Below are 23,665 nucleotides of genomic sequence, written 5' to 3'. Positions count from 1 at the left end.
CATTAATGTTGCCATGGAGCCAATTAGAACACAATCTAAGTCCACCTCCCTATTTTCCCCCTTTTTCTTTTGCGTAACCCCATTTTCTTCACTTTCTTGAGCTTGTTCTCAACCGATTTTGGAAACCTGATTTTAGATTTTGATTTTTGAAAAACTATTTTTTGCGTTCTCAACTAATTGTAAAAAACTAATTTTAGATTTTTTTTCTTGCCCAAAAAAGCTACAAAATCAGAAGCAGGTCTTGTTGTACTATTGAATTCTAATTTTGGGCGACCCTTTCTTTCGAATAAAATCACCCTTCAAGTTTTAGCATAATAGCTAGCAAAATTTGCCTTGAATCTAGTTAATGATGTATATTGGGAATCAAATTTCCCGAGCTGGATTAAAGATCTAGCAAGAAAGGATTGTGAGGGCAGCTTGCCCTTTTGTAAAGCATACTTGTATTATCAAGTTTTAAATCAACACAAATATTATCGTTTTGACAAAAAAAAAAAAAGTTTTAGCATAATAACTAAATTATCTATATGGTTCCAAGTTGCTTGATTTCTAAAACCTAAGTCAAGGTGACCAAAATCATCAACTTCTCATTCTTGGAAGACAAAACCAAGTATCTTATGGTCTACTAGTGTTTTATAAATTGAAATAGCAGAATAAATTTAGAGGAAATTTCTTTCCCTGAGCTGGGAGCGGGGTAGGGTGGACCGAGGAACAGGAGAACGGATGGGGGTGGGGAAAGATATTTTGTATCTCGGTGAGAGTGAGGAAAGGATTTCTCATCCCAATAACCGCCATTTGCCATCCTTACCCACCATTCGGCGCCCTTTCTTCTTTCTCTCCTCCTCCTCACGTCCCTTCTCCACCTACCTTCCTCTAATGCCTATTTTCCCTTTTCTTTTTTTTGCTCCCACAACTAGGGGTGTTCATCGACCAATAATCAGGAATTCGGTAGAAATTTTTTTTTGGTAATTTAAAAGTCGATTTTTTAAGATTAATATCTAATTACCATCCCAACTTTAGTTTGGTAAATTAGATCGAGAGAATCGATAATTTGGTCATATCCGAAATTCGAAATATCAATAATGAGTTAAAATATTTTAATTTTCTTTTAAAAAATTATTGTAACAAAATAATATCTCGTATGCTTTTCTAACAAAAATCAATCAACTAAACTTAAACAAACATGAAATGCAAAAAAAAAGGTTCATAATCCTAATCCCTAGATCATAATATCAATTCTTGAAAAACATTGAAATAAATAAGACCTTCAAATTTAATTGTCAAACTAAACTCCAACATATTAATTTCCATCAAAATTTGACTTCTAGGTATAGTTATAACTAAGTTAGCTATTTACTACAGTAATTACTAATTAGTATTTAATAATAGAATTAAAAAATATATATATATACACACACATACGTACATACATACATAGAAAGTTACCAACCTCCTCCTCCTCCTCCTCCTCCTTCCCCACTCCCAATTAATGTTAAGAGCGTGGGTTTAGCTTAGAAGCGTGGTAACCAACTTACTGGCTTCTTCTTCTTCATCGGACGGACCAGACTAAGATCATATCACAAAGAAGAATTAGACTAGAAGAATAATAGGGATTGGATTGGAGAGGAGAAGATGGGGTGGTGGATGTTGCCGGACGAGCTGTGGAGAAGAATACTTGAAATTGGAACCACCTCAGCCTCGGCCTCACCATCGAATCCTCCTCCTTGTCGTCTCACCTACAGAGACCTTTGCTGCGTCTCCATCACTTGCAGACGCCTCCACAGACTATCCTCTGAAGATTCTCTCTGGTCCTCTCTGCTTCTTTCCGATTCCCTCCTCCTCCACCTCCACCTCCTCCCAATGCTTCATTTAATTCCACCTCCACCTCCACCTCGTCTTCTTCTTCTTCTTCTTTTTTGAAAGCCCTCTACAAAATCAGGTACTAGTGCTGGTTTAACTCTGATTTTTCTCCATTCTTTTTTTTTTTTTGGTTCTCGTCCCTGTTTCTTTTCCTGAATTCAGCTGCTTAATTGTTCCACTCTTTGAGGTTAAAAAAAGAAGAAAAGCCGGTTTTTTTTTGTTTTGTTTTGGGCTCCTTTTAATAGTTGTATGCTGCATTGCTAGTGTTTAAAGATTTGTTTTTTTTTTTTCTATAAATTTAATGCTGCTGTTGACTAGTAGTTGGAGTAAATGTCCCTGCTATCTTCGATTTCTCTTGGAAGAACTTACTGGCTGCGTTACTTTTTACGTTGATAGCAACGATTCTCAGAGCCCCTTATTGTTTTAACTGTTTCCTGCTTGGGATTCAATTGGAAGGCACTTAAAGTTGTTGGTATTTGATTGTGGGTAATGGAAATAGGTATGAGAGGAACCGAGAGCAGAAGCGCCTGGCCCATAGAAGAATTAATCTCAGAATTGCAAGCGAAGTAGCTGACTCCTCCAGAAAGATTCACGAAATGGAGCTTCACTTAGCTCAGGAAAGGGAAAAAATGAGGATAACAGTTGCTGAATTACTCAACTTGCGCAGGGCCAGGTAATAAGTTGTAACCAACAGACAAATGAATAGCCTGGATGCTTTTCTGTGGGTAATAATCTATTGGAGCTTTTCTGCACCATATGGCACATTGACTTCATCAGCAGTTTAATTGCTGATATTGCTAATTATTATTTCGGTGTTAGTAAAGTAAAAAAACAATGTTTTGTGCTCACATTCAGCAGACTTTTGCACTAAATGTTTGTCTAGTTTTGGTGACTGGAATTGATTTAATCTAAACTTCCACTTTGCAAAGTCTATTCTTTTTTGAAATTGGAACATTATGGGCTCATGCACTAGCAATGGGAATGTTTGCATACCATCAGGCAAGCGTCGGTTGCATTGAAAGTGTGGCAACCAGAGGTAGTTCGAGTTATGCAAAAGCAGATGGTTGAGCAGTGTGATGTACCTGTCGAGTCTCGGATTAGTGCACTTGAGATGGAGCTCAGGCTTTGCAAGCAACAAATTGCAAATTATGATAAGGCTCTAGTAAGTGAAGACTCTAGTGAATTATTTGGTGAATTATGGGATAATTGTATGAAGAACTTAATGCACTTATCGATGTATTATTGCAGAAAGTTGAAAATCGGAAGGTTGACAAAGCAAAAGAACAGTTGGAATCAGTAAAATATCACCCTCTGCAGGACTTTAGCAGGAAAGGCAACAGGAATGACAAACATGGCATAAGAAGAAAAAAGTCGAAACATGCATGAAAGTAATGTTCCCATTTTAAGGTCTAAACAGAGAATTCCACAAATCAACTTAGAAGATAAAACTCTAAGCTAATAAAAATGGTGGAGATAGGAAACTCTTGTAGTACAGGTGGTTGCTTTCCAGGTAGTTAGGAATATCAATACCACCTGGAAAGTACCTGGAATATCAATATTCCAGTAAGAAGTCCACATCTTTCTAGCTGCAGAAACTAGGAAGTACTAAGACAAATGGAGGTATCATGCGTCTTTGCAGGTAGTTGGAATGATGCTAAGAAACAAGAACTAAAAGTGCCAATTTTGGAAAGATGAATTAATTCATGATAATCTGACAAATGCGTTTTGAGCTAAGAAATACCACTCAGTGACACAATAACATGCTTTATTCGAGTAAAATGTCGTCTTCATCAAGACTTAAGTGGTTCCAGAATTAATGCAAGAAGGGAAGATCACTTATGTGGAAGACATAGCTGAAGGCCTTGAGAATGCCCCGCGTGCTTTGATAGGGCTATTCTCAGAGCCCAACATTGGGAAGCAGGTGGTAGCTGTTACCCTTGGATAGTGTACATCATCTAGAATTGTCCTTTTCACAGTTTGTGCTTTGGTTTTGTCTAGTATACTTGGTATCTCGTGCAATGCTGGGAAGCAAAATAGTAGCTGTTGCAAACATTTAATAATGTGTGTCGAGTGGAACTCACGGAAGTGCTTTAAGCTTTGGTGCTTGGCTTTGTCTTATATGGCGTCTTGTCAAATATATAAATAAAATCTCACTGCTTTTCAGAGGTCAACAGCAGCATTAATCTAATCTTTTTGTGGTCTGTTGAGTACAGGAAAGATCAGTTGGTGCTTTTCTGTGTTACAGATATTCATCAACAGCATTTTGCCTTAAGAATGACAGATGCAGCATTTTGCATTATTTCCACAGACTTGACATGGAAAAACAGATGACTTCTGTAAATCGTTTGAAATCCTATGGTTGTTAACAAATAGGTACAGTTAAAGTTGTGAGGAAAAGAGAGAAAATAGAGAAAATAGTTCCAATGCCAATTGAGGCACTAAAAACTAAGGAGCTGTTGGTTCATCAACTTCTCTCTAGTGAGACATACATAATGAACAACAGCTTGTAGTAAATGGAGAACTACCTGACAAGGATGCTTTAGTTAAAGGTATGCCAATGTCTTTGTTCCCTTCAAATCACATGCATTTTAAACCAAGCTGCTCAGTTAAGAAAACAGTCTGCACGAAATCCTGCAATGACTCTGTACTATGTTTTAAAACCTTTTAATTTGAGAATTATAATTCTGGATGGGAAATGGTGCCCTGTGGCGGGACATATACTACTTTAATAAAGAGACATTAGCAGCTCACTCCTTGTGAGCTTGTTGCTGTGCTTGATGTAGATGGTGCTACTATCTGGTTGCTTAGCAGTACTGGATGCGTTACAGTTAGATCAGCTTTGAAAGTTCTTTGTCCTGCTGGAAATAATGTTCCTTGTCATAAACTGATTTGGGATAAGGGGCCTATACCCGAGTTCTATGCCCGAGTTCTCTCTTATCTTGTGGCTGCTATGTACAAGGAGATCGTATACTAAAGATAAAATGAGAATATTGGGATGTTTGAAAGGCTCTTCTGACTGTGTTTTATGTAATGGTGCAGAGAAGTATATCAAACACCTATCTTTTGAGTGCAAAATGTGCCTTATGCTCTGTTTTCAGAGGTTCATACTCTTGCTCTGTGGAATTTAGTTGGCTATGTTAGCATTGGAAGTCAAATACACTTGTGGGTAAATTCCGTAGGCTGGCTCTTGCTGTTACAGTCTACTATGTGTGGAGAGCTAGAAATGAAGCAATTTTTCAGAAGAGACATTTTTCTGCAGTTGGCATCATGACAAACATAGTTGCAGCGCTGAGGCACACAGGAACCTCCTGGAGAGGAGTCTCCAGAACCAAAGAAATCTGTAAGCTGATCCTTGAATATGGTATTTCCCACAAGTGCTTTTGATAGGCATTAGCCATCCTCTATATAGTGAGTTGTATTGATAGTGTTTTGCTTTCTGCAATGTACAGGTAGCTATAGGTACTGTGTGTGAACTTTTGAAACATCTGATTAGTGAATAATAGAAATATTTTCATTCTTTCCCTGTCTTTATTTTACTCTCTTTATTCTCTATTTTTAATAGTTTATTTTATTAGTTTCACAATATTTAAGGCATTTTAAAATTTTAAATTCTTCTTTTTGGAGTGTTTTTAAAAGATTTAAAAATTATATTCCTTTATTCCATCTCTCCTGCTCCCCTCCGCCATCACCTCCATGGGAATGGCAATAAGAATGGGTGTCCATCCTATGGGGCAAGAATTGGAACAGGGATGGGGGGATTTTTCTCCTCCTACCAAAAGACGGGCAGAGGACAAGGGATCATACCTCTGTCCCATCTTCTGTCTCATCTCCTACATAGTGAATTAGATAAAAATTAAGGCCTTATTTAGATTGTTGTTTTTTATAGCAAAATTTTTATATTTTTTGCGAACATATTTTTTAATCACCTTTTTGCCTCAACATCCATGAAATTGCTATAAAACATTTTTCTATAAAAATTTGTAAAAATAGCAATCCAAAGGAGGTCTAAAATACCCGAGTCCCTCTGCTGAGCACTTCCACATAGTGACAACAAAGCAAGCAAACTCCCCTTCAAACGCTTACGAACTCAATCCATCCAATGCAAAATTCACCTCATCCACATGCTCCATTATTTCTCCAAACTTCTGACCCAACATTAATGTTGCCATGGAGCCAATTAGAACACAATCTAAGTCCACCTCCCTAATTTCCCCCTTTTTCTTTTGCGTAGCCCCATTTTCCTTCACTTTCTTGAGCTTGTTCTCAACCAATTTTGGAAACCTGATTTTAGATTTTGATTTTTGAAAAATTATTTGTTGTATTCTCAACTAATTGTAAAAAACTAATTTTAGATTTTTTTTTTTGCCAAAAAAGCCAAAAATCAAAAGCAGGTCATGTGATACCTTTGAATTCTAATTCTGGGCGACCCTTTCATGCAAACAAAATCACCCTTTAAATTTTAACATAATAATTAAATCATCTGAATTCAGGCTATACGGTTCCAAGTTGCTTGATTTTCTAAAACCTATGTCAAGGTGACCAAAATCATCAACTTCTCATTCTTGGAAGACAAAATCAAGTATCTTATGGTCTATTAGTGTTTTCTAAATTGAATTATTGAAATAGCATAATAAATTTAGAGGAAATTTCTTTCCTAGGGTGGGAGCGGGGTAGGATGGAACAAGGGGCAAGAGGATGGGTGGGGCTGGGGAAAGATATTTTGTAACTCAATGAGGGTGGGGAAAGGATTTCCCATCCCAATAACCACCCCTTGCCATCTTTATCCACCACTCGCTGCCTTTTCTTCTTTCTCCTCCTCCTCTCCTTCCTTCTCCGCCTTCCTACCTCCAATACTTATTTTCCTTTTCTTTTTTTTGCCCCCACAACTAGGGGTGTTCATCGACCAATAATCAGGAATTCGGTAGAAAATTTTTTTGGTTAATTTGAAAATCGATTTTTTAAGATCAAATATCTAATTACCATCCCAACTTTAGTTTGGTAAATTAGATCGGAGAATCGGTAATTTGGTCATATCTGAAATTCAAAATATCAATAATGAGTTAAAATATTTTAATTTTCTTTAAAAATATTATTGTAACAAAATAATATCTCGTATGCTTTTCCAACAAAAATCAATCAACTTAACTCAAACAAACATCATATGCCAAAAAAAAGGGTTCATAATCCTAATCCTTATATCATAATATCAATTCTTAAGCAACATTGAAATAAATAAGACCTTCAATCTAATTGTCAAGCTAAACTCCAACATATCGAATTCCAACAAAATTTGACTTCTAGGTATAGTTATAATTAAGTTAGCTAATTAGTAATTACCAATTAGTATTTAGTAATAAGATTAAGATTTGCTCTTATATTTGGTAACATATATACATATATATAGGGATAATTGCAGAAACCTCCCCTGAGGTTTCTGACACTAGCACTTACCTCCTCTATAATTTTTGAAATAGCACTGACCTCTCTTAAAAAAAAGTTGGGGCCTATTGTTAAGGTAAAAGTGTGTGAATTTACTTGGCTAGCCTAATTATTTTCATGTTACCAGATGAAAGGTTTAATTATTTTCATCAAAACCAACAAATCATTTGTTAAACTAATTAAACTATTTGCATGTTAAACTAATTAAACTAATTAACTAACTAACTAAAGTACTTGAGAGTCCGTCCTTGTCTGATCAGACTTGGAGCATGTTTAAGCATTATTTGTAGAGGCAACCACAAGGCACCAATAGAGGAGGAAGATGGCGCCATGAATTGGCGCCAATATGTGCTTTGACAGCTCTTGAGATGACAAGCTGTCTACTTGCTCCATAAGAGAGTGTTGTGACTGATAAAATTGTGATCATTGAGGGAAGGAAACATAAGGGAAGAAGCTGGAGTTTTTGCTTAGTTCATGAGAGGTTTCATATCCGTGAGAGAGGAAGCACAATAGACAGTAGAAAGGAACCAAAATCTGAGCATCTACTCCAATTAATTTGCAAGAATCACAGCTGTACAGGTAAATTATTTCTGATGTTGTCACTTGAAGGCACAGAATTTGCATGTTAGCTCTTGTATGATAATAAGGCAAAACATGACTGCAATGAATGTATGTTAGCTCTTGCATCATCAGTTGAATATGTCAGTAATAATCAATAGCATATGCATGTGATGTTATTCTAGTTGTTTACGACTTGTTGCTCTACTATTCCAGTTGTTTAAGATTTGTTGCTCTGCTGTTCCAATTGTTTAAGACATGTTTATCAATGGATGATGTATCATGATCTGTTTTTGATCTTCACAACTCTTGTATAAACATGGTGCATTGGTCATTGTCTGAGTTCATGACTAGTCTATGATACAAATATAGAACATTTTAGTACAATTGTAAGGTGTTGTGATTTCCTTCTTGCTCAATAATTGTCTCTTTTGAAACTTAGGATGGCTCTTCTTCTTGCTTATGACATATCTATCCACTATGAGGGGAAGAATTCCAAATGTCGATCCAATTGGTTACTATTACATTAACTTGCTGTTTGATGTTGCCGAAAAGGTATTCAGTCAAGTCCCTGGGCATCTGAATAAGTTAATACACATGAGGTGCCTAACTCCTAAGACAGGCCACATGTTTGATATTACAGATGATGATAGTGTTAGTGAAATGTTCAAAATGCATAAGTCTGTAATGGTGATTAATGTGCATGTGCTGGATATGGATGGTATACCCAATGATCAAACTAATCTTGAGGTTGACAATAGGGGCCCCGTCCCCCACCCCCCGCTTGCCCCGCCCTGCCCCCACCCCGTCCCGTTTCCCCCATGGGGTTAAAAAAATTTTATTATATAATTTCATTATAATTAAATTTGATCAAATAATCAAGTACTAAAATATCAACATATAACCAAATTATTATTCATTGCAACTTCACAATTGAACTCATAAAAATAATTAAACAAAAGTTATTTGAATACAATCTAATATGATAAAACAAATATAACTAAAATAATCAAGTTTTTACTTTTGATACAAATACAATCACTAAATTATTATTGTATTTTTTTAGAAAAAAATGTTATTGTATTAAGTGTAGTTAGGAATTTAATATAAATTTATTAATAAATTTAGTATAAATAATTAATAATTTTTATTAATAGACATGTATAATTAGTAGTATAATTGATAATATCATTATATATATAATTATGCACATATATATATATATATATATATATATATATATATCTTTTTTTTTCAAACGGGTGGCGGGGCGAGGGGTGGGGAGGGAGAGTATACCCCCGCCCCCCCTCCCGTTTCTAAACGGGGGGAAAAATTCCCCCCCTCCCCGTCCCTGCCCCAATAGACCTCCGCGGGATGGGTGCCCGTTATCATCCCTAGTTGACAATGGTCATAATACCATCTGAACTTAGGAGAAAAAGGAAAGGACAATGTATCTGTTGTTGAGATTAATGCTTCTGAAGGTGAATATAATGATACCAGCTCTAATTCAAGCTGGTTTCACAACATGTATAGTAACAATGAGGAGGACATAGATGTTGATAGTATGTCTCTGGTTGGTAGTGAGAATACTGACATGTCCTTTTCTGATTTTGATGACAATGAGAAGGGTTATATTGTTCCTGATTCTAAAAATAAGGAAAAATGTGACCCCATTAAGCAAGCTTTGAAATAAAAAATGTGAACGTACAACCCAAAAGGAGACATAGAGTTTAAGAAAGGTTATTTGTTCACTAATGTTAATGCATTTAGAGTAGCTTTAAAGGACTATGTAATTCAAAAAGGATTTTCTATTGTGAGAGTGAAGATGAAAAGAGTAGAGTAACTGCTATTTGTGGTGTTGAAAGATACAAATGGAGAATTCATGCATCACCAGTAACAGATTCCATCACCTTTATGATTAAGTCTTACCAAGGTGAACATATATGTATGATGGATAGGAAGAACATAGAAGCTACAGCGGACTGGATTGCAAAGAAACTAGTACCAGTCATGAGAATTCACCCTAACATGTCCACCAAAAGAGTAGAAGCAGAGATGATTAAATATGGTGTGCATCCAAGCAAATGGCAGATTTATAGAGCACTTTCAAAAGCAAGAAATGAGATTGAAGGCAATCATAATGAATCCTACAGCAAATTGCCAAAGTATGCAGAACTCCTCAGGAAATACAATCCACATAGCATCTGCAAAATACAGTATGGTAGGCTTACTCTCCTTGTTGAGCCAAGATTTCTAAGAATATTTATTAGTTTCAAAGCTCTAAGAAGTGGATTTGTTGAAGGCTGTAGACCTTTTGTTGGTTTTGACGGATGTATTTTGAAAGGTCTCTTTAGTGGTGTACTTCTCACATCAATTACTTTAGATGCTAACAATAGCATTTTTCTTATTACATTTGCTGTGACTGAGTGTGAAAATAAAGAAATCTAGAGTTGGTTTTTCCATTACTTTGAGGAGTTCTTTGGGCCATTTGGAGAGAATGGTCATTTAACTTTCATGAGTGACAGGCAAAAGGTACATTCATTCTGCAATAGTTTTGTTCAGTTCTGATTCTGTTAATCATCAGTGTAACAATATAATTTGTTGGTTTTCATTTTAGGGCTTGAATCTTGCTTATGAAGAGATAGTGCATGTTGCTAGTGGAAGGCATTCCTATAGGCATATCTGCAGCAATTTTAAAGCTCAATTTCCTGGTATTTTGCTCAGTAACCTGTTCTGGAGAGCAGCAAAAAGTTTTGACATTACAGGGCATAATGAAGCCATGGCCAACATAAAGGAGCTAAACATAGAAGTTTGGAAATATTTGAAGAAAATTTCCAAAATAACTTGGTGTAGATATACCTTTAATACTGGAATTAATTGAGATCAGGTCACAAATAACTGCACTGAGTCCTTTAATGCATACGTAGGTGAGCTAAGAAGGAAACCTATCTTGACACTGGTTGAGGGACTTAGGAAGAAGTTCATGAAGAAAATGCATAAGAGATATCAGAAAGGGTGCGCACTAACCACTGTTGTCACCCCAAAGATGGTGGATAAACTACAAAAAATAGGACAAGCATGAAGACAATGTCAACTCACTATGGCAAGTGATGACATATTTGAAGTGGAGAATATGAACAGGTCTTACACAATCAATTTACCAGCTAAAAGTTGTGATTGTTGAACTTTTCAAATTTCAGGACTTCTTTGTAAGTATGCTTCATTGGGATTATTTACAAGAGACAGAAGCTGGAGTTCTATTGTGACCATTGGTTCTCAAGAGATATGTACTTAAAGACATATGCAAGTATGATTCATCCAATTTCGGATGAGAAGATGTGGCCACCTATGCCACATGTTACCTCTTCAACAGTCTTGCCTCCTCCTTTGAGGAGAGCTCCAGGTAGACCAAAGGTGAACAGGAGAAGAGAACATGATGAAGGATGTCAACAGGTATCTTGGGAGGAAAACATCTAGTCACTATATTATGAGTGACCAACTAGTATTTATAGGAGTACAACCCTAACAAACTATTTACAAAAATACCCTTACTAATTTATTATCTACAAGAATACTTATATTCTCTTAACACTCCCCCTCAAGTTGGAGCATATATATCATAAGCACCCAACTTGTTACAAAGGTATTTCACCCTAGAGCCCCCTAAGCTCTTGGTAAACACATCAGCCAATTGATCTACAGACGGTACATGAGATGTCTTGATGACCCCGTCAAGCAATTTCTCTCGAATGAAATGACAATCAACTTCAATATGTTTTGTCCTTTCATGAAACACTGGATTAGACGCAATATGAACAGCCGCCTGATTATCACATACTAAATTCATAGGCTGTTTATGCTCAAACCCAAGTTCAAGTAACATGCTCTTCAACCAAACCAACTCACACACAGTGTGAGCCATAGCGCGGTATTCAGATTCTGCACTTGATCTGGATACAACTGTTTGCTTCTTACTCTTCCACGACACTAAATTACCACCAACAAACACACAATATCCTGTAGTCGATCTTCGATCTGAGGCAGAACCAGCCCAATCTGCATCACTATATCCTTCAATATCAGTGTGTCCATGATTTTGATACAACAACCCTTTTCCAGGAGCACTCTTAAGATACCTGAGAATCCGTATAACAGCATCCCAATGACTAGTACGAGGGGTATCAAGAAATTGACTCACAACACTCACTGCAAACGAAATGTCAGGTCTCGTTACAGTGAGATAATTTAATTTACCCACAAGTCTTCGATATTGCTTAGGATCATCAAGTAATGCACCTTGATCTCCTGCTAATTTCACATTGGGATCCATAGGAGTATCCACAGGTCGACAACCTAACATCCCAACTTCACTCAACATATCGAGTACATATTTCCTTTGACATAAATAAATCCCATATTTAGACCGAACTACCTCAATACCCAAAAAATACTGTAGATGACCTAAATCCTTTGTCTGAAAGTTTGACTGCAGATTGGATTTAAGCTTCTGGATCCCCACAACATCATCACCTGTAATCACAATGTCATCCACATAAACAACTAATAAAATTTTACCAGCATTAGAATGCCGATAAAATACAGAATGATCTACTCCACATCTTGTCAGACCGAACTCCATGACAACACTACTAAACCGGCCAAACCAAGCTCTCGGAGACTGTTTCAATCCATATAAGGATTTTTTCAAACGACAAACCAACCGCGGATTCTCCCCCTGAACAACAAATCCAGGAGGTTGTTCCATATATAACTCTTCTTCCAAATCTCCATGCAGAAATGCATTTTTCACATCCAACTGATGCAATGGACAATTATAAGTGGCTGCCAAAGAGATAAGAAGACGAACAGAGGTAATCTTTACAACAGGAGAAAATGTTTCTAAGTAGTCCACTCCATACACTTGAGTAAATCCTCTAACTACCAGACGAGCCTTTAATCTATCAATAGAACCATTAGGCTGCACTTTTATAGTGTACACCCATTTACAATCAACAACAGGCTTACCCGAAGGACAAGGGACAAGATCCCAAGTACCATTTTGTTTCAAAGCAGACATCTCTTCTTGCATGGCTAATCTCCAACCAGAATGATTAAGAGCATAGGTAATAGACTTAGGGATGGAGATAGAATCAAGGGAAGCAACAAAAGAAAAATATGACATAGAGAGATGAGAATAAGAAACAAAATTAGAAATAGGATGGGAAGTACAATGTCTCTTACCTTTGCGTAAAGCAATAGGAAGATCTAACTCAGAGGAGGGCATCATACCTGGATTTGAAGAGTGAGAGTTAATTGGTGAAGTGTGTGGCATATCAGGAACTTTCTCAACCATGGAACGACGAGAGTAAACTTGAAGATGATGACGAGATAATCGAGCTATGGAATCTGGTGGATTAGATAACTCAGGTAATAAAGGGGAAGGGACTGGTAAAACAGGAGAGAAAAAAGAGTGACACTGGTCTAACTCACAAGACATACTTTGTTTGATAAAATATGGAGTGGATTCAAAGAAAGAAACATCAGCACAAGTAAAAAATCGATTTAAAACTGGACTGTAACATCTATACCCTTTTTGCGCTCGTGCGTATCCTAAGAAAATACACTTAATAGTACGAGAATCTAATTTATCCACCCCGGGAGCAAGCTGATGAACAAAGCACACACATCCAAAAATACGAGGAGGCAATTTAAACACAGGGTCATGAGGAAAAAGAATGGAGTGAAGTAATTGACCTCCAAGAATAGTAGATGGCATGCGATTAATTAAATAACATGCAGTTAGAACTGCATCACTCCAAAATTGTTTGGGCACATTCATGTGCAACATAAGTGTCCGAGCAACCTCGATTAAGTGTCCAATCTTTCTTTCAGCAACTCCATTCTGTTGTGGAGTGTGAGGACAAGAGGATTGATGAATAATACCGGACTTAGTCATGAAGGTATTAAAAGGAGTGGAAAAATATTCTTTCGCATTATCACTGCGAAGTATACGTACAGATACACCAAATTGATTCTTTATTTCTGTAACAAATGCACAAAAAATGGAATATAGTTCTGAACGATCTTTCATTAAATAAAGCCATGTAACTCTTGAAAAATCATCAACAAAGATTACAAAATATTTAAAACCTAACTTTGAAGTGACTCGACTAGGACCCCAAACATCAGAATGAACTAACAAAAAGGGTTCCGAAACCCGTTTATTGACCCTAGGGGCAAAAGAAACACGATGATGCTTTCCTAATTGACAAGACTCACATTCTAATGAAGACAACTGACTCAATGTAGGAACCAACTTCTTCAAATTTTGTAGAGACGGATGGCCCAAACGACAGTGAATTTCAAGAGGAGAAACAGTAGCAGGTCACGCAATCGGACCATTAGAGTTGAGAAAATAAAGACCATTATGCTCGCGCCCTCCACCAATCGTTCTCTTTGTCTTCAAATCCTGAATAACAACAAAATCAGGAGAAAAAATAACTGAACACTGTAGAAATTTGGTAAGCTTACTAACTGACATTAGATTAAAAGGCAAATTTGGTACGTAAAGAACAGAAGGCAGCGGAAGAGATGGGTTAATTTCTACAGTGCCTAGTCCTTTAACTTTAGTTATAGATCCATCAGCTAAAGTAACATGAGGGAAGGAAGTAGACTCTTGAAAATTAGAAAAATTTCTAGAGGTACCTGACATATGATCAGTAGCTCCGAAATCAATGATCCATGAGTCAAAATTTTTGGAAGTGGAGAGACAAGCCATAGCATTACCTTTTTGTGCTAAAGAAGCAGAGGGAAGAGATGTGTGATTAGCAGTTTGGTATTGCAGAAATTTGACATAATCTTCCTCGGATATGGTAAAAGTTTTCTGGGACCCTTGTGCTGAAGAACTTGATTCAGCTTGGTTAATGGTAACCGCATTAGCAAACCGAGGTGATTTTCCATGTAAATCCCAACAAGTATCATGAGTGTGATTCTTCAAACCACAATGAGTGCACTCACGGGTGCCTCGACCTCCACGACCTCATCTACTTCTTCCTCCACGAGAGCCACGTCCCAAGTTAAGTTGCTCTATCCGACCATTGTTAGCAACTAACGCAGATTTGTCATTAATTAGAGCACCATCACCCTGTGCTTTGTCCTTAGATACAGAACGTAAGACCCGAGCATATGCCTCTGCAAAGGATGGTAATTGTTCACCTGCTAAAATTTGAGATTTGATTGGTTCAAATTCTGGTTTGAGACCGGCCAAGAATTTGAGCACAAGCATTTGTTCTCTTTGCCTCTGCATAACTGTAATATCACTTGAGAGAGGCATTACGGCATTTAATTCTTCTGAACTCGCTTCAGATCAGCAAAGTATTCAGTTACTGTCTTGTTATCTTGTTGCAACTGAAAATACTCCAAAGAAATATCATACATCCGTGAAAGATTACTACAGTATAATAACCGGACATAATCCCAAACTTCTTTTGTTGTCTCACAATGAGAACACATGTAAGCAATTCGTGGCTCCATAGAATTCCATATTGCTCCAAGAATTTGGGCATCCTCTTAAATCCACATTAGTTTCTTGCTATCCTCCGTAGGAGAGTCATCTGTGAGATAACGTTGCTTTCCTAAGCCTGTCAGATAAATCTTAACAGCTTTTGACCACTGTTGATAATTGGTATCATTCAACTTTCAATTTGTGATTTGAGGCATCACCATTGGCATAATATTAGTGGACGTCACAATACCTTTTGATAAACTTTCAGCCATAGCGAATAGCACTTCAAACCCAAAAAAGGGTCAAAACTCGAGACGAACTGTACGCGTGAACAGTGCGCCGTGAACAGTACCGGCGTGAACAGTGCCGCGATGAACAGTGCAGCGTGAACAGTACTTTTGCTAGATGTTTAACCTAAACCCTAGGACTCTTGCTCTGATACCATGTCAACAGGTATCTTGGGAGGAAAACATCTAGTCACTATATTATGAGTGACCAACTAGTATTTATAGGAGTACAACCCTAACAAACTATTTACAAAAATACCCTTACTAATTTATTATCTACAAGAACACTTATATTCTCTTAACAAAGGACAATCTATATCACAACCAAAAAGGCCGAGCAGATTCAAGTATGGAAACTGTGGATCTTTTGGTCACAAGAAGAGGTCATGCCAAAGAACATCTGTCCAGAAGAAGAATGGCAACGTAACTCATGGCCAACAGGTCTTATATGTGCTCAACTTGCTACTGAAAATAATACTGAAAACAAATAAAATACAATAATGTTAGCTTATTCTATAACAGTTGAGCTATAGAAGAGGCAAACCAGGAAGAGGGACTGCAAACACAGGCCTGTCAGGAGCTACTCTTTGGGTAAAAATTTTGTTGATTTATTATCAGGATTGTAACATTTAAAACCTTCTAATATCTAATACTACTTGTCTATGTTTACTGTTAGGATCATGTCTCTGACAATGTGCCTGTTCTACACTCAAGTCAAGGAGGCAATCCTTCTCCTCCAAGTCAACCTGAAATTGTGAATGTACAACAACAGATTTAGACCATAGCAACTGCTTCAAAAAAAAGGTTCATTCGAATGACTGCATTTTATACATGTTTCAGTATAATGTTTGAGTATAAGGTTCAATCTCTATGATTGTGCAAAGAGGAAGGGCATTGTACAATACTGGAGCAACTGCTAAAGGGAGTAGCAAGAGGATTTTCTCAAATACAGCTACCCAGGTCACTCAAACTCTTGAACCTCCTCCAGTTCAACAAATTGTAGCATCTTAAGTTGCTACAATTGCATCTTTCTCAATCAATGCAGCTATAGCATTGTAGTCAACAAATGTCAACAGCAACAGCAGTTTTAGTATGCAATTCTGATGCATACTCTGTAGTTTTTTGCTTACTGCTTACTGCTTGAGTTTCAACTTAGTAGTGTGCTATTAATTAGGTCAATAGATACGAATGTTTTGCATATGACTGTTGCAGATATATATTTGAGTTGATAGGTCTTTGCAATCCTCACCAACTGTTCTAAGTCATTGCAGCAGATGGTATTTTGAAACTAGTGGATTGTTCAGTCATGCTTTTGTATTAATGGATTGTTCTGATACTCTTTTGTAGTAATGGATTTTTCTAATGCACTTTTGTATTAATGGATTAGTCTTGTAATGCAACTGCTTTTCATATCTGTTTTTGCAAGTATTGTTAGATGAAGTAGATTTTACATTGATGACAGTAGATTTAAACTTAATTGGTTGCATTATAATGTAAACTGAAAATGGTGCTGCATACATGATGTTCCACTTTTCCTCTCCTTGTCTTGCAACACCAATTTGAATTGTAGCTACATCTTATATTTAGATGTGTATATTTGAACCTGCACATCATCCTATTGACTTCACAATATTGATGAAAACATACACAGTAACAATTATGAGATTGATGATGAAAAGTATGTTGACTGCTACATTTACAGCCACTGCACTTGCCACTACAATTGACATTTTCCTTTGCATTACCGTAGACCTTTGCAGCTGTTGTTGAGATTACAGAACTGAATTGGTGTTAGTTCTTCTACTGCTGGCCTCTTCTTCTTCAGGACCCTCATACCACTGGAAGTACTTGCATTTTGCACAACAAAAGTATAACTTGTTGAGGTTCTTTTCCGTCTCAGAGATCTTCAATATTGCCTTTCGATTGTAGGTGCAATATTTGTTCCTTATTGTGAAGGATGTTGGGGAGTTCCATGATGCTCTCTTGTGACTGGAAGACTGCAAATTGTTTGCTACAATATTTCACCTCAAGTTGCCAAATTGAAGTCAATCAAACCAGCTGTGTTTTGAGTTGGAAACAAACAACTTATTTTTTTGCTAATATAAAGTTTCATGTATCAAGACCATTCTTTAAAAGTTAGTGCACCAAACTGCACATTTAGCTGTTAACTAGCCGTTGATTTCCCTCAATGAAGAAGCTGTTGCAGGTTGCTTGGAAATGGTTTGCATTTACATCCCCTTAACTTTCTTGATCCTTTATACCTTTGTCTTTCCCTCGCTAATACTACTTGTCAAGCAGCAAATTTGGCACAAATTTCTTTCTCACTCCTTAAAATAATTTTTTAATGGGACATTTTCCTGCTTGGACTGAATCTGCAACATATTCATTAAGTTCAAGGGTGCTGCATGCTATTTCTTAAACTAGAGGAGAGGTAAATGCTAGTGTTAGAAATCTCAGGGGAGGTTTCTGCAGTTTTCCCATATATATATATATATATATTCAGTTTCGAACCGTTTTACCAAACATTATATCTCGGTCTCTTCTTTTTTTTTTGTCGATACGATAAAAGTTCTATAACCTAAGCCTATTCTAGGGGGGAGGGGGGAGGGAACTCGATGTGAGTAGAAACTCCATCGAAGTTGGTCAATGAAGACCGTCACATAATGTGATAAATTTTATGGGAGGTAAAGTTCGAATCCTTGACCTCCCGCATCACCAAGCCTAAGAAGGCTTGGGATGACCACTGGGCATCTCGGTCTCTTCGAATTCTATTTTATCGGAATCCGAAATCCGATTTGGATTGGGTCGATCAATTTTCCGGTTTTTTCCGAAATATGCACAGGCTGCTCCACCCAGAACCGCCTGTTGTCATCCCATACTCGCCAGTCGCCACCCTTCCACCGCCCCTCTCCTCTCTTCTCTTCTCCTCCAATTAATGTTAAGAGCGTGGGTTTAGCTTAGAAGCGTGGTCAGGTAACCAACTTACTGGCTTCTTCTTCTTCATCGGACGGACCAGATTAATATCATATCACAAAGAAGAATTAGACTAGAAGAATAATAAGGATTGGATTGGAGCGGAGAAGATGGGGTGGTGGATGTTGCCGGACGAGCTGTGGAGAAGAATACTCGAGCTTGGAACCACCTCAGCCTCGGCCTCAGCCTCAAATCCTCCTCCTTGTCGCCTCACCTACAGAGACCTTTGCTGCCTCTCCATCACTTGCAGACGCCTCCACAGACTATCCTCTGAAGATTCTCTCTGGTCGTCTCTGCTCCTCTCCGATTTCCCTCCTCCTCCTTCCAATGCTTCATTTAATTCTACCTCCGCCTCGTCTTCTTCTTCTTCTTCTTCTTCGTTGAAAGCCCTCTACAAAATCAGGTACTAGTGCTGGTTTAACTCTGAATTTTCTCCATCCTTTTTTTTTTCGTTCTCGTCCCTGTTTTTTTTTTTTTTTTTTTTCTGAATTCAGCTACTTAATTGTTCCACTCTTTTTGAGGTTAAAAAAAGAAAAAAGCGGGTTTTTTTTGGGCTCCTTTAATAGTTGCATGCTGCATTGCTAGTGTTTAAAGATTTGTTTTTTTGCTATAAATTTAATGCTTCTGTTGACAAGTAGTTGGAGTAAATGTCCCTGCTATCGTCGATTTCTCTTGGAAGAACTTAGTGGCTGCATTACTTTTTACGTTGATAGCAACAATTTTCAGAGCCCCTTTTTGGTTTAACTGTTTCCTGCTTGGGATTCAATTGAAGGATACTTAAAGTTGTTGGTATTTGATTGTGGGTAATGGAAACAGGTATGAGAGGGACCGAGAGCAGAAGCGCCTGGCTCATAGAAGAATTATTCTCAGAATTGAAAGCGAAGTAGCTGAGTCCTCCAGAAAGATTCGTGAAATGGAGCTTCACTTAGCTCAGGAAAGGGAAAAAATGAGGATAACAGTTGCTGAATTACTCAACTTGCGCAGAGTCAGGTAATAAGTTGTAACCAACATACAAATGAATAGCCTGGATTCTTTTCTGTGGGTAATAATCTATTGGAGCTTTTCTGCACCATATGCCACGTTGACTTCATCAGCAGTTTAACTGCTGATATTGCTAATTATTATTTTGGTGTTAGTAAAGTAAAAAACAATGTTTTGTGCTCACGTTCAGCAGAATTTTGCACTAAATGTTTGTCTAGTTTTGGTGATTGGAATTGATTTAATCTAAAATTCCACTTTGCAAAGTCTATTATTTTATTTTGTTCTTCTTTGAAATTGGAACATTATGGGCTCATGCACTAGCAATTGGAATGTTTGCATACCATCAGGCAAGCATCGGCTGCGTTGAAAGTGTGGCAACCAGAGGTAGTTCGAGGTACACAAAAGCAGATGGTTGAGCAATGTAATGTACCTGTCGAGTCTCGGATTAGTGCACTTGAGATGGAGCTCAGGCTTTGCAAGCAACAAATTGCAAATTATGATAAGGCTCTTGTAAGTGTAGACTCTAGTGAATTATTTGGTGGATTATGGGATAATTGTATGAAGAACTTAATGCACTTATCTATGTATTATTGCAGAAAGTTGAAAATCGGAAGGTTGACATAGCAAAAGAACAGTTGGAATCAGTAAAATATCACCCTCTGCATGACTTTAGCAGGAAAGGCAACAGGAATGACAAACATGGCATAAGAAGAAAAAGGTCGAAACATGCATGAAAATAATGTTCCCATTTTAAGGTCTAAACAGAGAATTCCACAAATCAACTTAGAAGATAAAACTCTAAGCTAATAAAAATGGTGGAGATAGGAAACTTTTGTAGTACAGGTGGTGGCTTTCCAGGTACTTAGGAATATCAATACCACCCGGAAAGTTGCTGGAATATCAATATTCCAGTAAGAAGTCCACATCTTTCTAGCTGCAGAAACTAGGAAGTACCGAGACAAATGGAGTATCATGCGTCTTTGCAGGTAGTTGGAATGATGCTAAGGAACAAGAACTAAAAGTGCCAATTTTGGAAAGATGGATTAATTCGTGATAATCTGAAAAATGTGTTTTGAGCTAAGGAATACCACTCAGTGGCACATTAACATGCTTTATTCGAGTAAAATGTTGTCTTCATCAAGACTTATGCGGTTCCAACTGGTAACGGTCCAGAGGAAAAGCAAGTTTTAAGGGCTTTGTCTTAAAGTCCCCAATAATCCAACACTATGGAAGCTGACCTTTTCAGAGCCACATTCAATTCCGCCTCTTCTTTATAGTTGAAAGCTTCGTCACTTGTGGCGAACATGACATCAAGGTGATGTCCAATTTGTCTCCATACTTTCTACGGCTAGAAGAATGTAGACTTGAATCTTGATTTTGCAGGTATTTTCCAGATGGTATTGAAATTTACTTCGATAATATAGGAGGAAAGATGCTTGATGCCATGCTTCTTAACATGACCCTCCATAGCTGCATTGCTGCTCGTGGCATGATTACACAATATAATCTTGAGCAGCCAGAAGGAGTTCGCAATCTAATTTGCTTGATCTCCAAGCGAATGTGAATGGATGGATTTCTAGTGTTTGATTATTATCATCTCTATCCTCAGTTCCTGGAAATGATTATCCCACAGATACAAGAAGAGAAAATCACTTATGTGGAAGACATAGCTGAAGGCCTTGAGAATGCCCCACGTGCTTTGCTAGGGCTATTCTCAGGGCGCAACCTGTGGATAGTGTACATCATCTAGAATTGTCCTTTTCACAGTTTGTGCTTTGGTTTTGTCTAGTATACTTGGTATCTCGTGCAATGCTGGGAAGCAAATAGTAGCTGTTGCAAACGTTTAATAATGTGTGTCGAGTGGAACTCACGGAAGTGCTTTCAGCTTTGGTGCTTGGCTTTGTCTTATAGACCTGGCATCTTGTCAAATATATAAATAGAATCTCACTGCTTTTCAGAGCCCAATAGCAGCATTAATCTAATCTTTTTGTGGTCTGTTGAGTACAGGAAAGAACAGTTGGTGCTTTTCTGTGTTACAGATATCAATCAACAGCATTTTGCCTTAAGAATGACAGATGCAGCATTTTGCATTATTTCCAGAGACTTGGCATGGAAAAACAGATGACTTCTGTAAATCGTTTGGAATCCCATGGGTGTTAACAAATAGGTACAGTTAAAGTTGTGAGGAAAAGAAAGAAAATTGAGAAAATAGTTCAACTGCCAATTGAGGCACTAAAAACTAAGGAGCTGTTGGTTCATCAACTTCTCTCTAGTGAGACAAACATAGTGAACAACAGCTTGTACTAAATGGAGAACTGCCTGACAAGGATGCTTTAGTTAAAGGTATGCAAAGGTCTTTGTTCCCTTCGAATCACATGCATTTTAAGCCAAGCTGCTCGCTTAAGAAAAGCGTCTGCACGAAATCTTGCAATGACTGTCTACTATGTTTTAAAACCTTTTAATTTGAGAATTATAATTTTGGATGGGAAATGGTGCCCTGTGGCAGGAGATATGCTACTTCAGTAACGAGACTTCAGCAGCTCACTCCTTGTGAGCTTGTTGCTGTGCCTGATGTAGATGGTGCTGCTATCTGGTTGCTTAGCAGCACCGGATGCATTACAGTTAGATCAGCTTTGAAAGTTCTTTGTCCTGCTCGAAATAATGTTCCCTGTCATAAACTGGTTTGGGATAAGGGGTCTATACCCAAGTTCTGTGCCCAAGTTCTCTTTTATCTTGTGGCTGCTATGTGCAAGGAGATTGTATACGAAAGACAAAATGAGAAGATTGGGATGTTTGAATGGCTCTTCTGACTGTGTTTTATGTAATGGTGCAGAGAAGTCTTTCGAACACCCATCTTTTGAGTGCAAAATATGCCTTATGCTCTGCTTTCAGGGGTTCACACCCTTGCTCTGTGGAATTTAGTTGCCTATGTTAGCATTGGAAGTCAAATACACTTGTGGATAAATTCCGTGGGCTAGATCTAGCTGTTACAGTCTACTACGTGTAGAGAGCTAGAAATGAAGCAATTTTTCAGAAGAGACGTTTTTCTGCAGTTGGCATCATCACAAACATGGTTGAAGCACTGACGCACACAGGAACCTCCAGGAGAGGTGTCTCCAGAACCAAAGAAATCTGTAAGCTGATCCTTGAATGTGGTATTTCCCACAAGTGCTGTTGATAGGCATTAGCCATCCTCTATATAGTGAGTTGTATTGATAGCGTTTTGCTTTCTGCAATGTACAGGTAGCTGTAGCTACTGTGTGTAAGCTTCTCATTTTCTTTATCAATTAAAAAATTCATTTTGCCCAATACACACACACATGCACACAATCCTTTTCTTTTTAATTGTTACTTAACATGACAATGTGTTCCCCCCTTCTTCCCTCAGGTATTAATCCTGCATAAATTCTCCTTTTCCATCTGATTTTATTGAAAATAAGAAAGCCTAGACTGCCTGCACCTCCCATTCACAATTTATTTCTTTCACACGACCTCAGCATTCCTAGATGTTTTATGTTCCGTTTCTTTATACAAAAATTTATAGATCAAGAGCTATGGCAATAGACAGTTTTACGAGATCACGTATGAGAAGTGGTAAATCATAAGCTAAAATAAAAATGAGAATGAGCAAAACTTATTCTATACTTTTGTTAGAAACTTTATTATTATTTTTTATGTGATGTTCATTGCAAGTCGATCATGACCCGAGTGCGAATTCAATGCTATTGGTGCACCAAGTGTCGTAATGATTTTTACATACCAATTACATTGAGATGTTGCCTTAAGTGGCAGCATGGCTCAAGGTCAAGGTCAATCTCGCGGTCCAGACCGTTTCACATCGATCTTGACATATTAATCGCGATCTCGATAAGACGTAAATTTTTAAAATATTTAATATTCTAAAAATTATTAAAAAAATGATAAAAAAATAATAAAAAATTAGTAAAAATAATAAAAATTCAAATTGACTCTAGATGACTCGGGCCGATTTGGCCGTTTCTATCCATTTCAGAGACATTTTAACCGAGTTTTTGACCATTCATTATTTCAGAATTATCTCGTTCTG

At 37.5% G+C, this 23,665-nt stretch overlaps 1 protein-coding gene and 1 pseudogene across 4 annotated transcripts; both read left to right on the top strand.

Moving 5' to 3' along the window:
* The first annotated feature begins 1,413 nt into the window (after positions 1-1,413).
* Positions 1,414-5,374, top strand: LOC113737001 (F-box protein SKIP24-like; annotated as a pseudogene).
* Positions 5,375-18,181: 12,807 nt separating this feature from the next.
* On the top strand, positions 18,182-21,564 carry LOC113737000 (F-box protein SKIP24-like). 4 transcript variants are annotated; one of them, XR_003459887.2, is made up of 5 exons: positions 18,182-19,021; positions 19,435-19,608; positions 19,947-20,109; positions 20,196-20,914; positions 21,024-21,564. XR_003459887.2 is itself a non-coding variant. In XM_027264242.2 (4 exons), exons 1-4 carry the CDS (start codon positions 18,729-18,731, stop codon positions 20,331-20,333), a joined length of 768 nt encoding a protein of 255 aa, XP_027120043.1. In that variant the 5' UTR covers positions 18,182-18,728; the 3' UTR covers positions 20,334-21,564. The 4 variants fall into 4 exon arrangements, 1 of the variants encoding a protein (XP_027120043.1); XR_011842151.1 differs by having other exon boundaries at positions 20,994-21,564; XR_003459886.2 differs by having other exon boundaries at positions 20,983-21,564.
* The last annotated feature ends 2,101 nt before the right edge of the window (positions 21,565-23,665 follow it).

Source organism: Coffea arabica, chromosome 3e (genome assembly GCF_036785885.1).
Source record: "Coffea arabica cultivar ET-39 chromosome 3e, Coffea Arabica ET-39 HiFi, whole genome shotgun sequence".
NCBI classification, from domain to species: domain Eukaryota; kingdom Viridiplantae; phylum Streptophyta; class Magnoliopsida; order Gentianales; family Rubiaceae; genus Coffea; species Coffea arabica.
The sequence above is the reverse complement of the archived record's forward strand: the minus strand, read 5'-3'. Positions and strand labels throughout refer to the sequence as shown.

What these genes read in the sequence shown, in the direction of transcription:
- LOC113737000 (XM_027264242.2), top strand. Translation starts at nt 18,729, where the DNA reads ATGGGGTGGTGGATGTTGCCGGACGAGCTGTGGAGAAGAATACTCGAG. An exon ending in AAAGCCCTCTACAAAATCAG is followed by an intron (nt 19,022 to 19,434) that starts GTACTAGTGCTG and finishes TAATGGAAACAG; the next exon opens with GTATGAGAGGGACCGAGAGC. An exon ending in CTCAACTTGCGCAGAGTCAG is followed by an intron (nt 19,609 to 19,946) that starts GTAATAAGTTGT and finishes GCATACCATCAG; the next exon opens with GCAAGCATCGGCTGCGTTGA.